The sequence below is a fragment of the Melospiza georgiana genome, chromosome 23 (genome assembly GCF_028018845.1).
Source record: "Melospiza georgiana isolate bMelGeo1 chromosome 23, bMelGeo1.pri, whole genome shotgun sequence".
Taxonomy (NCBI): Eukaryota; Metazoa; Chordata; class Aves; order Passeriformes; family Passerellidae; genus Melospiza; species Melospiza georgiana.
The window spans coordinates 6,683,731-6,696,589 of NC_080452.1; the positions used below are offsets into that span (position 1 = coordinate 6,683,731).

Genomic DNA, 12,859 nt, shown 5'->3' on the forward strand with positions numbered 1-12,859 from the left:
AGAAACTCCTCTGGCTCACTCTCAGTTCATTGGCAACCTCAGTGAACTTCAGTTCACGTTGCCATTAACTCAGCAACATTTCATTCTTAAACCCCAAATATTTCCTTTATTAGTAACTTCTAATAAATTAATATTGCAATTGGGTGTTTTCATTGTTTCCCAAGTAGATGTGACCTTTTGGATAGGGAATTTTCTGGTTGGGTATCATGTTGTTCCAGTGCTCCCAGCAGGGTGCAGGAGGAGCTCACCTGCCTTCTGTGTAAGGTCAGTTCTCCATTCACCTCAGGAAAAACTGCTTCTGTTGGATACTGCATGGAATTGGATGGGAAAAGGAAAATATAATTTCCTGTGAGCAAAGTCACTCAAAATACTCTTTTGGGACAGCAGGTTTTCATGGATAAATGGTCACCACCCTTCAAAGGAGGGACACATTTCTGTTCCATGGGCTCCAGAGAAGAGCTGCTTATTTCCATGTGCCATTTGTGACTGTCTGTGGAGTGGAATGGTTGAGTCTTTCAAGAACAAACAGCATTGACTAATAAATGTTATCTGAGCATATTATGGGGTTTTCTAAGTTTTCAGATGTCCTGCATTGATCACGTGTGGTGATGGGAAGCTGCAGCACAGTGATTATGCAGCAGAAATGAACATAATGATGTTCTCAGCTTAATTATGCTCAGCACTTGTCTTTCTGGTAAAAGCAGCCTCATACAGAAACTTGTCGAGTTGTCAAAAAAATTTCAATAGTAAAACTGAAATTTTACAATTGATATAACAAATATTTTTTTTCACAGAAGTATCTCTTTCACAATATCCCATTGACTTTTTCATCCAGCCTTTCTCATGAAAGTTGGAAAAACAAGCAGAGATTTGTGAAATACTGGGGTTAGCTTTTAAATGCTACTGACTTTTATTTTTAGCATTTTTTTTTCTGATAGAAGGCACATTACTGATAAGCTGTTCAAATTAGCTATAGGATGTGGATATTTAGAGCCTGTTGACTTCAGGGGATTTAACCCTGAAGCCCAGGTTTTTAAAAGACATCAAATCTCTGTTCTATTCAGTTTATAAAGCCTGCTGGATTCAGGGTAAATTCAGTTTCTAAAATCAGTATAGAAATAAGTTTATAAAATAACTATATAAAAGTTGTAATAGAAATGAATTGCTGTAATTAAGTACTAGCCCAAGGTTAATTAACTCCCACACTGTAGTGATGAAGCTCTTTTGCATAATCATGAAGTGATTCAGACCAGGTGACTGGCTAAATACATACATTTATGTAAATACAGATATTTACATTATTTTAATAAATCACTGCTCCTATTCAAAGCTTAGCATGACAAAAATGGGAGACTTGAGGGCACACTTGAGTCACCTAAAATACTGCTTGCAAAGAAGAGGAAAATAAACTCTTTTCCATGCTTGTAAATAATCAAAACCCAGAAAGGTTATTTAGGAGTAAGGGAGATTTAAATTACAAACTAGAGAAAGCAATTACTGTGGTAAAAATAGCCCTGGAGCAAGTTCCTTGTACAATCTTCTCCACTGGCTGTTTTGAAGATCAGTTTGGGCAACCAGATTGAACCCAAGAGTTGTTTTCTCTGAGTTGCTTTGGTTTGTAAAGAGGACTTTTTGGAAAGGGCTTTGGAAAGCTGTTCCAGCTCTGTTTTCTGTTATTTTTCTATACCTACATCAATTCTCTGGTCAGTAACATGCCCAGAGCCACTTCAGTGGCAAAGGAAATAATACCAAACTCTGAGCTTGCTTTACTAGCAGTGAGTAAACAAAGTGTCACTCATGGATAGGGCCTGAAAATAGGAGCTGGAGGAGTTCCTGCCGTGAGCCAACATCCAGAAGTGGCACTGAAGTGGGGAACAAGGGACACACATGTTTTCCACAGAAAATGAGCAGATCTGGAGCAGCAGCCTGACTCGGGCACTGCTGCAGCCCTTGTGCAGCCTTGCTGCAAACGGGGAGCTCTGGGCAGCCAAACCCCCATGGGTTGGGCAGCTGATGGGTGAGGAAGATGGGGATGAAGGAAGAGCTTCCCTGGGTCCACACCTACTGAGAAAATCCATTTTCAAGGTCAGCACAATTCTTTGTTCATCTGGGACTGGAGGTTCTGCATGTCTGGGACTCACTTGGTAACTGAATAGTTAAAGGAAATCACATCCACTCCAGCTGGGTCTTCTCTACATAAATGACCCGTTTGGCTTGATCTGCTATTGGATTGTTTACGTAACTTCAGTAATTAACCACTATCAGCCTCATTAATGAAACATAAACCACCTCTCCTGCTCATTTATAAAGCATTTGTCAAACAAAACTCAAACAAAGGGCAGAATCTCAGCAAAGTTACGGCCCTCCAAGAGCTACTGAGCCTGACTGCAAGGCACAGCAGTGACTTGGTTGTTGTTTTTCAGTAGAACTGAAGCAGAAGTGATGGCATTGTCTATTGCTCTTGGCTAACTTCTCCCCAAGCCATCTGAGATCTGTCACAGGAGGGCAAGGATGCCTGGACAACTATTTTGGCCATTTCAGTACAAAATACTGATGTTCCAGCTCATTACTGTAAATCATTAAATGATGAAAGCAAGAGTCAAATACTAAATGATTAAAGCCCTCAAAAAACTAATTGCTAATTACAGTAATTGTTGCTCTATGTGAGTTAAAGGTTATATTAAAATAATGATTATTTCATTACAGGATTAGATCTTTCCTGTTGGTAAACTGTTCTGAGCAATATTACAGAAAGCTGAGTATTAACAATACAGATCATGTATCAAAATGATCCAACCTATTTTTATTTTTTATTTTAATCTTTACCTATTTTCGTGTCAGAGAAATAAAATGGTTCAGAAGCATAAAATACATTGGCAGACACATCCATGCCAGAGGTTTTGTGATCCAAAACCTTGGATTTCCTTTCCAATTTGTTGAGGAACTCATGAAAAAACCCACAAGTTTTCTGTTTCCCCTCTCTTGTATTATTTATAGATCTCCCAAAGGTTCAGGAATGCTGACACTCTTGGGATTGCTGTTCATGAGTGTGGATGAAGCTCTCAGTCCTGGGTGAGAAGCAGCACAAAGCTGATTTTGCCAAGTACTGATTGTGCCTGTTGGTGTTACCTTGCACAGTGAACAGCTCCCATTTAGCCCTGCAGAGAAGTGGTTTTTGGTGTCAGATAATAGAAATATTCTTTGTTTTGCATCAAATGTGTCAGACAAATCCTCACAAACAAATTGGATGAGAAGATGGAAGTTCTTGTTAAATTCTGAAATGCTTTCATGGGATTAAATGATGAAATGGCAGACCAGAGAGGAAGAACAATTTTTGCTCTTTTTAAGAGTAACTTTTTCTCACTCATGCAGTCATTGGACAGTTTCACCTGTCATTTTCTTACAGGCTTGTAAGGCCAATCCTGAAGAACTAAACATGATGTCAAATTTCAGTCCAAGAGCCAGACTGCCTTAAACTCACTTGAAAATCTCAGGACAGCCCACAAAATGTTGCAGTTTCTCCTGTTTATTCTTTTAAGCTTAATCTGCAGTGCCTGAGTGCAGAGTAGATACAATAAACCCATCCATTCAACCTTCACAACGTTCCTGGGTACCCTGACACCTTCCCCTTTTAGTACCCTCTGCCAAATCTGCTTCCCCTTGGCTGGAAGACCAAGATTTGTTAATAAAGTGCTCCAGCAAGGTGGAAGAAAGCAAAGCTGTCAATTAATTGATTACAATCCCAGGAGTTGGTAGTTCATAGAGAATACTCCACAGGCACTGCAGGACTTTGTAGGTACAGCAAAGGGAAGCCAAAACTTCATTTCCATAAAACAGATCTTGACACTGTGTTAAGCATTACAAAATAATTATTGTGGAATGCCTTGCTCAGCATTTTATCAGCAGTGGTCTTGCTGCTGCGACTGAATTAACTGGATGTGTCCATTTATCAATGATAATGTTTTTCCTTTTTTCCAGCCTGGATTCCATCTTGAGGACATTTGTTTTAACAGTAGAAAGAATATTAGACTCATAAGTGTGAGTGCTGTGGTGCAGTGGGTGACTCCTGAAGATTTATCAAAGCAAGATAATTAGGATGAACAATAAGACTGACTTCCTTGGTAATAACTTTTGTCACAGGACAACTCTGCACAGTGCCACGTTAATCCACCTTGAAGTATGGGCTGGGAAATGCAAGAGGAGGATTCCTTTGGGCTCCTGGCCTGTGATTCTCTGTGCTACACTTTTGTTGAAGGCAGTACCAGTGAAATTGTGGCAGTAGCTGAGAGCTGTCTGAACACTACCACTTCATTTGAAAAGCAAGCAGTCAGAAAGTGTTGGGGTGTGTGGTGTGAGAGGGGCTGGTTTGCCTTTTAAACAGCTGTAGCTGCTGAAATAGTTGGGGTTAGAAGGAAGGACTTGTAATGGAAATGAGAATTGTCACATTCATTTTTAAAAAGCTTGTGCCCACCTGCATCACCATGGGAGACTTGTGCTGTCAGACACTTAGCACAATGTTTCTGTCTGTGCTGATTGCACTTACAATTAATATAATTTTACTGAAAATCCAGGAAGTATCCTAGAAATTTGCCCTTTATTCTTTTCTGTATTTCCAAAATCTAGGTGTCACTCCATCTGTCACAGACTTTGCCATTTGATACCGGTCTGTTCACAGAATCCCAGAATGGTTTGGGTGTGAAGGGACCTTAAATCCCATCTTGTTCCACTCCCTGCCATGGCAGGGACACCTTCACTGTCCCAGGGTTCTCCGAGCCCTGTCCAGCCTGGCCTTGGGCACTGCCAGGGATCCAGAGGCAGCCACAGCTGCTCTGGGCACCCTGTGCCAGGGCCTGCCACTCTCACAGGGAGGAATTGCTTCCATGGATATCACTTGAATTTCTGCTCTTTCAGCCTGAACCCATTTCCCCTTGTCCTGTCCCTGCAGTTCCTGATGAGGGGTCCCTCTCCAGCTTCCCTGTAGCCCCTTCAGACCCTGGAAAGGGCTGTGGGGTTTCCACACAACTTTCTCTTCTCCAGGCTGAGCAGCCCCAGCCCTCTCAGCCTGTATCCAAAGGGGAGGTGCTCCTGTGCCCTGAGCAATTTTGTTCACTTTATGTCCATCTAGATTCTTTTCTTTGTGATTTTCTTACTGTTAGCAAGAGCCTCCTCAGCTGTACTCAGAACTGCTATGTTTTTATCCCAGCACAGAAATACTATTTCTGATTTTCCAAAGATGGCCTGGAAGCAGTTTGGGCTCTGCAGCAGCACTGTTGTTCTGAGTGTCCCATACTCTGCTATCCAGCCTTCACTTCTGCTACAGCAACCCCATGTTCTGTTTGACAAAATACAGCCATGTGGTTAAGAGTTATTAAAAGCATTAAAACATTAACCTCCTGTAACCCCATTTTTCACTTTGTACACACACATAAGTGTTTAATCGAATTGAAGTTAAACACTAAAAAGTTTGAGAGGCCAAATTTATACATTCTATTTAGTTTACACAGAATTGCTGTGATAAGCCAAAGGAATTACAAGGCACCCCTACTCAGAAATGCTCATCTGTTGATTTGTTTAAGATCTGTTGCTACACACTCCAAGTTTTGGTGGGGAGCATTCCCAGCATTTAAACCAAGGAGTTTTGTCCTGCTGGGATCCTCTCTGTGTCCTGGCGCCACAGGAACTCTCTCTGCTGTCCCTTGGAGCTGGAGAAATGATTCTGTGTCCAGATCTGCTGGAGAGGGGCTGAGATGGGCTCAGGGCAGTGTGGCAGTTGTGCTGCAGAGTCTCATCTCCCTCCTCCTGGAATTTTATTCCTAGAAGCCAGAATGCCCCAGAGGAAATGAGCTGATCCTGAAATGACAGCAGTGCTGCTCTCACCTACCCCTATGGGCAGGGAAGGCCAGGATGGCACCTCTGACACCAGGGCAAGTGAGTTAAATCAGAATTATAAACACAAGAGCAAAACAGGCAGCTCAGACACTGGTGCAGCTCCTGCAGGGGTGAAATGATTCACACTGCCCATCCCATGGGTTCATTCAGCTGATTTCCTGTGGATGTGAACTGGAATTGCCAGTGCCCCATCTCCAAATGGCTCACTGAGTGCCTGAATCCAGGGGAACCTCAGGGACTGCAAGTTTGGTTTCACAGAAATCCCTGTGTTGGATAAAGTGAAAAAGGGAAAGATGGCTGTGGCACACAGAGCTCGTTCCATGGAGCTGTGTCAGTCCTGCTGTGGGAAATGGGTGCTCTGGGAGAGGCTCTGGAGGCAGGCACAGAGCTGGGAGTGGAGCAGAGGGAGGCAGCAGCAGGTGGTGAGCTGCACACGAGGGGTCAAGTGAGAGTGTGGGAGTGGGACAGGGGAAACCAGCCCTGGCCACAGCTTAGGGATGGTGTGTCCATTTTGGGACAGGACCCAACTGTCCCAACCTTTACCCAACTTGTTCCATAGCCAGGATGGTCCACACAGTAACATTTGTCAGTTTTCCAAGTGCTCATGACTTGCCTATTAGGAAAAAGGAATTCTGATAAACTGTGCTAACTTTCTAGTATTCTCTAATAAGATGAAAAATAGGGAAGGACCAGAAGGTGAAATATGTTATAACCATGGTCTGGGCTTTAATTCCAAACTAGCGGAAGGATTACATTTCTCAAATTTGCAGAATAGCTCTCATACTTCACTAATTAATCTGATTCTGATGAAATATTCCAACTGCAGCTGCTTGCCCTGTCCTCTTTTGCATTGTGTGCATGTTTTGAGATTGTTGCTTTTATAAAATTATCTCATTCAGCACTTCTGCACCAGGCTTGATTATCTCTGGGATCATAAAGAACCTTCATCTGATAAAGCATCCTGGAGTTTTCTCATGTGTCTGTGTGAATAGGGAATTAAATTCAAAAGATTCAAATCAAAGGCTAAAATATTATTGTTGAAAACATTGTTAATGAAGTCGGTGCTATTGAACAAAACTTTGTGGCACAAAGCCTCAAGGACAGCCCGGATCACCAACAGTAGCTTCAGTTAGCAAATAAGAATCAAAGCAGCGAGTCAGCATTGCACAGCTTGTTATTTTGAGTGGCGGATGTTTACAGTGGAAGGGACAAACAGCGGGATCAGATAAGACGGGAGCCCCGCAGATCCAGCCGGGATTGATCGCGCTGGGAGGGAGCAGCCGCAGAGATAAGCGGGACCGGGGTCAGGGCCGCCGGCCCTCCGCAAACAGCCCGTGCCGAGCAGCGGCCGCTCGGAGCCGGCCTTGGCCCGGGCTCCCCCGGCCGCGCCGGGGCTCTCGGGCACGGGGATCGGACACGCGGGACGCGGCGTGGGCGGCTCGGGGGAGAGGGCACATCCACCGGGGCAGGCGGCTTTGGGACGCGGTGTGCCGGGGGAGCACGGTGCCCCTCGCCGCAAAACGCCCCCAGACACCCCAAATTCAGCCAAAGACCCCGGGCTGCGAGCATCCCCCGGGCTGCGAGCATCCCCCGGGCTGAGAGCATCCCCGGTAACGGCGGGGGCACTCCCGGGCTGGCCCCGCCCCCAGACCGCCCAACCGGCGCTTGGCCCCGCCCCTCCCGCCCTGACCCCGCCCCTCCCGCCCTGACCCCGCCCCTCCGCGCTCTGGCCCCGCCCCCCGGCCGGGCCGTGGCGCTCTGGCGCCGCCAGGCGAGCCCGTGGCGGATCGGCGGGCTCGCGCCGGTTGGCGCCTGCGCACTGGCGGCGCCGTGGCCGCGGGCGGAAGCGGCGTCCCGGCCCCGCGGGTTCGCGTCCGCCCGCGCCCGGCGGCGGGGCCGGAGCGGGGCCAGAACGGCTGAGGGGCGAGAGCGGCGGCGGGGCCGCGAGGGACATGGGCCGGCCGCGGGGCTGAGCAGCGCCGCCCGCCATGAGCTGCACCATCGATAAGATCCTGACGGACGCGCGGACGCTGCTGGAGCGGCTGAAGGAGCACGACACGGCGGCCGAGTCGCTCATCGACCAGTCGGCCGTGCTGCACCGGCGCGTGGCCGCCATGCGGGAGGCGGGCGCGGGCTGCGCCGACCAGGTGAGTGCGGCCGGGGCGGCCGGAACGACCCCCGCGGCTCGGTAGGCCCGAGGCGGCCGGACCGACCCCCGTGTCTCCCCGGCAGGGTCCGGGACCCGCGGCGGAGCGGCCCGACCCGTCCCGGCTGCGGCCGCACGTGGTGCTGGCACAGGAGAACACGCAGATCCGCGACCTGCAGCAGGAGAACCGCGGTGAGCGGGGCCGGGGCGGATCCTGGCGGGTGATGCGCAGAGGGGCCCCGGGGGATGTGGGGCGGTAAGCGGGGCTGTCCTGGCGGGAGGGTCTTGTGGAGCACAGCGGAGTGTCTGCATGCCCCGGTGGGTCAGGGAGTCTCCTCGGCCGAGGGGATCCGGGCAGCGGCGGAGCAGCGCCGGTCCCGCAGCCGGTACCCAGCGAGCGCCTCGGGGCTCCTGCTGTGGCCCTGCCTGATGCGCTGTGCTCTGCAGAGCTGTGGGTCTCACTGGAGGAACACCAGGATGCGCTGGAGCTCATCATGAGCAAGTACAGGAAGCAGATGTTACAGCTGCTGGAAGGGAGAAAACGGGAAGATGCAGAACCAGTCCTGAAAGTCCATCAGGCTAATTCTGGGGTAAGGTGAGATGGGGACAGGAGAGTCCTCAAGACCCCTGTCCCCTGCTCGCTGTCACACAATCTTTGTTTCCATTCCTGCAATGCCTGGTCTCCAAAATACATTTTCTCCCAGTCTTGACTCTCTTTGCTGGTACTTTCCCCTCTGTTCCTTTCAGAGCACACAGGTTGTAACTGAGGACACTGAAAGGCACAACCCCTTCACAGCCCAGGGGGAAGCTTTTCCTTTCAACCAGATGCTGAATTCCCTGGCTTAAACTTAATGTGCCTGATCCTCTGTAGTAAAATCAAGGATGTCCAAGTTGTTATAATTCCTGTTCAGTAGCTGTAACAAAGGGGAAAAACCCTCCTGAACTCTGTGAGCTGGATATGTTTAGTTCTCAAGAGATTTCACTCCCTAGTGTTTTTAAATCCAGATACTGTGTGGAGTGGCCTGAAGTGTCCCTTTGTACACTGGGCTCAGTGACTACACAACTCTGAGATGTGGCTGCTGATTACTGCTGCTTGTGTCATATTTAGGTTTTGAGTAACAATAGAATAACATTAAATTTCCATTTAAAACTTAGGAATTGTGTTAGGCATTTTTTGAAATGCATTTTTATCTGATTAGAGAACAGCAGGTTGGTCCAACCCAGTGACATCTCATATCTTGTATCTTTTTTATTGGAAACTGGAGCCAGGCCAACTCTTGTCATGTGTTCCTGTGCACTGATATGTGGCAATTCCCTGGTTCTCTTTTCTGAGTTGCTTAACTCCTCTGAAGGTGTAGCTATGTTTGCTTTCCAGTGCCTCCCTGAGTGCATTAATTGCTGTTTATCAGGGTTTTACATTTGAACAAAACGTGACAATGCAAAGCTGAAAGGGCTCTGCAGGAACCCTTGAAGGGATATCCCTTGATTATCTCAATTTCTAGGCAAAGTCTTCAGTACTTCAGGTGAAGTCCTTGAGTCTGGAGAACAGTAACAAACTGCTAATGTCTTTAAAATAACTATTCTTAGTATAAGAATATATATCTTCCTGTTTAGAAAAATAATCGTTTAGAGAAATAATAATCACTCTTCCCAGAAGTCTCTCATGTTCTCCAGCTGTCTTCTGGATGCTCTAATTTGTTTACATACTTTCTGAATAATGGAGTTCAAAAGTGAATTCTCTGCTCTGTGATAAATTTATCTTCCAGAGGGCACTTAAAGAAACTCCACCCAGTCACCTGTCATGTTAAGTGATATATTGCTCTTCAAGCAGCAGCTGTTGCTTCATACTGGAAATTGTCAGTGTTTGTTCCATGTGCATTTCTGAGCTTCAGCAAAATGCATTTTCCAGAGGATTATTGCTGCATCTAGGCAGATTCTGTAAAATCTGCCTCTGGAGGCTCTGGTCTTACTTGCTTTAGTTTTGTTGCTGGATGTCCTTCTGAGGTAAAGTTGTTTACTCCACACTTGAAATCACCTTTACATTTATTTTTGGTGTCTTAATAAATTCAGTCAGGTTTTAAAATCATGCTCACATTAACCTGAATCTGCTGTTTCAGACTTTGGCACACTTGAAATTATTTCCCTTTAGATCAGAGTGCCTTATCTTGCTGGCTGCTGTCTCTCTCTTCACTGTTTTCACTGATAAAGGACTGCTGATAAAGGAAAATGAGGTACAAGTTCTTATCTTTAAGTATACAAGGCAAAAGGACTTTCAAGTGCTTAGGAGAAAATGATTAAAATTCAAAACAGAAAGAGAATCCAAAATCAGGAAAATGGAAGTAAGTGATTTAGAAGGAATACATTATGACTGTTGCTTTTGCCTGAACTTACTGAATGTATTAATTTTATGTCTTTCAGGAAATTGAAAGTCAAATAGACAGAATATGTGAGATGGGAGAGGTGATGAGAAAAGCTGTTCAAGTGGATGATGAGCAGTTCTTTAAAGTTCAGGAGAAGTTGGCTCAGTTGGAGGTAAGAACAGAGCCAGTTGCTGAAGATAAATTGAGCTTTGAGGGTCTCCAGACTTTCTCTGTATTTTCTATGTTTGTGTCAAGAACTTAAAACATTAAAAATTTTGGAATAAGGTCAGGAAGTGGAGAACATAATTGTTTATTTTCAAGTTTTTAATGTTCATGTTATTTTTATATATCTATATATAAATAAATAAGGGCAGAAGAAGATAAAGTTTAAATTATATGGTTCCAGTACTAAAATGATGTAGTTCCACTGTACTAATGTTGGCATCACAAACTTTATATATCTGTGAAGAAGTGGGACTGTTTAAAAATCAGCATCTTTTAGCTACAAATTAGCACCTTTCTGTGATAGTTGTGAATTAGTTCATTTCAATTTCAGCACAAATGTTGATTTTGCAGCTTGAAAACAAAGAGCTGCGTGAGCTGCTGTTGATCAGCAAGGAATCCTTCGAGGTGGGGAGAGAAGATCTGCCAGACTGAAGCCCAGGCCACTCCAACCTCATCTCCAAAGCCTTCAGGGACTGTTATGGAACTACCTGACAAGGATTTGTTGTTCCAGGTGTTTCCTTGTATATTTGTTTTATCTATAAAGTGTGTGGGCTGTGTTCTCTGCATTTTTCTGAAGTGTTGATGGCAAAAGCTTGCACCCTGCTCTTAGTACCTGCAGCACTCGGATGCTTAACACTGAAGTATTTGATGTGTCCTCCCTTGTGATGGCTCATTTCCTCTCCCTTTGTTATTTTTTATGAGCTTTAGTTAATAATTCCAGCTGTGCAGATGGCTCTTAAATCCACCTTGTGTGTAGCTAGAGAACATAATGCAGGTTGTGATTGTTGTGCTTGATAGAAGGAGCAGGAGATGATTGAGGAACCACAGTGTGAGAGGCAGGGATGTGGTTTGCTGTGGCTGGGCTCTGCAGGGTGAGGGACCCTCAGTGTCTGCCTGGCCTGGCTTTGTCACCTGGCCTGGCTTTGTCACCTGGCCACTGCTGAGAGCACAGCAGATGCCAGCAGAGCACTTGAAGGAGTCACTCCTATTCAGAGCAAACTTTGCCTTGTTTAAGGGGTGAAGATTGGAGTCAACATCCCTTCCTGACACACACATTTTTTGAAGGATTAATCATTTTTGATAGCTAGACCTGTCCCAGCCTTCCCAGTGCTCCCAGTTAGCAGCCACCCTTGCTCAGAGCCTGCCAGAGCACAGCACCTGCAGATCAAAGCTCTTTGGCCTCCTACAAATGTGGGTTCAGGCAGAAGGAGCTCAGGTCTGCCTCAAAACCAAACCAAACCCAAAGCAAACCACCCTCATGCACAGAATTTTCATGTCACATCACAGGTGAGTCTGGTGTTCCATGGTTACTGCAGGTCCTGTGTTGAGTGGAATTAGAGGTGCAGTGTTGTGGGAGTTTCTCAGTACTGTGGTATTTTTAATGACATTTTTATATAAAAGATTTCTGTCCTACCTGTGATTGAAAAATAATCTTCCAAGAATGGTAAACATCTCATGTCCATAATTAGCTGCAATTTTTGATGGCATTTTTTCCCAAGTGAGACTTTAGATAGATGCAGAAGGTGACTTGTTCCTGTGCTTACTGAGAGACAGTGAACACTGGAGACATTGTGAACATTTGGAATACCCAGCAAGACTGGTAGATATAAGGGGTTTCTGTACAGGAGTGCTCTTGTATACAGTCCTTTTCTATTAGAAATTGTTCAGGAGGGAATAAAAAACCCAATAGGAAATACTTTCTCAAGTGTTTTGTGAGTCCTGGGGGAATTCCATGTATTCTGCATATTCCCAAGCCTTTTGCACCTGAGTGAAATACTACAATGACCAAAATGTTGAATTTTCTGGTTTTTAAATTAACATCATCCAGAATGCCTGTGATGCATTTTTATCTTCCCTCTCTGTGTCGAGTAACATCCCTCCAACTGGGTCCTAGAAAAAAATCAGAAACTAAATAGCAGTTGCTTTGATTGAGTTTATTGTTAATTAGTAGCAAGCAAAAATAGGTGAGGGAAGTTCAAATATGTTCACAGAACATCCCGAGTTGGAAGGGACCCACAGAGATGGAGTCCAACCCCTGCCCTGCACAGACACCCCAAAATTCCACCCTGTGCATCTCTGGGACGATGTTCAAACCCTCCTGGAGCTCTGGCAGCATTGGGGCTGTGCCCATTCTCTGGACAGCCTGGGCAGTGCCAGCACCCTGTGAGGGAAGAACCTTTCCCTGACATCCAACCTAAACACCCCTGCTACAGCTCCATGTTCCATTTGCTCCTGTCCC

General features: G+C 45.8%; 1 protein-coding gene across 1 annotated transcript; it reads left to right on the forward strand.

Moving 5' to 3' along the window:
• Nucleotides 1-7,779: 7,779 nt before the first annotated feature.
• On the forward strand, nucleotides 7,780-12,316 carry SIKE1 (suppressor of IKBKE 1). The gene is made up of 5 exons (XM_058039671.1): nucleotides 7,780-8,036; nucleotides 8,122-8,227; nucleotides 8,483-8,625; nucleotides 10,454-10,567; nucleotides 10,972-12,316. The coding sequence occupies exons 1-5, from the start codon at nucleotides 7,878-7,880 to the stop codon at nucleotides 11,050-11,052; spliced, it is 603 nt and encodes a 200-aa protein (XP_057895654.1). The 5' UTR covers nucleotides 7,780-7,877; the 3' UTR covers nucleotides 11,053-12,316.
• Nucleotides 12,317-12,859: the final 543 nt, after the last annotated feature.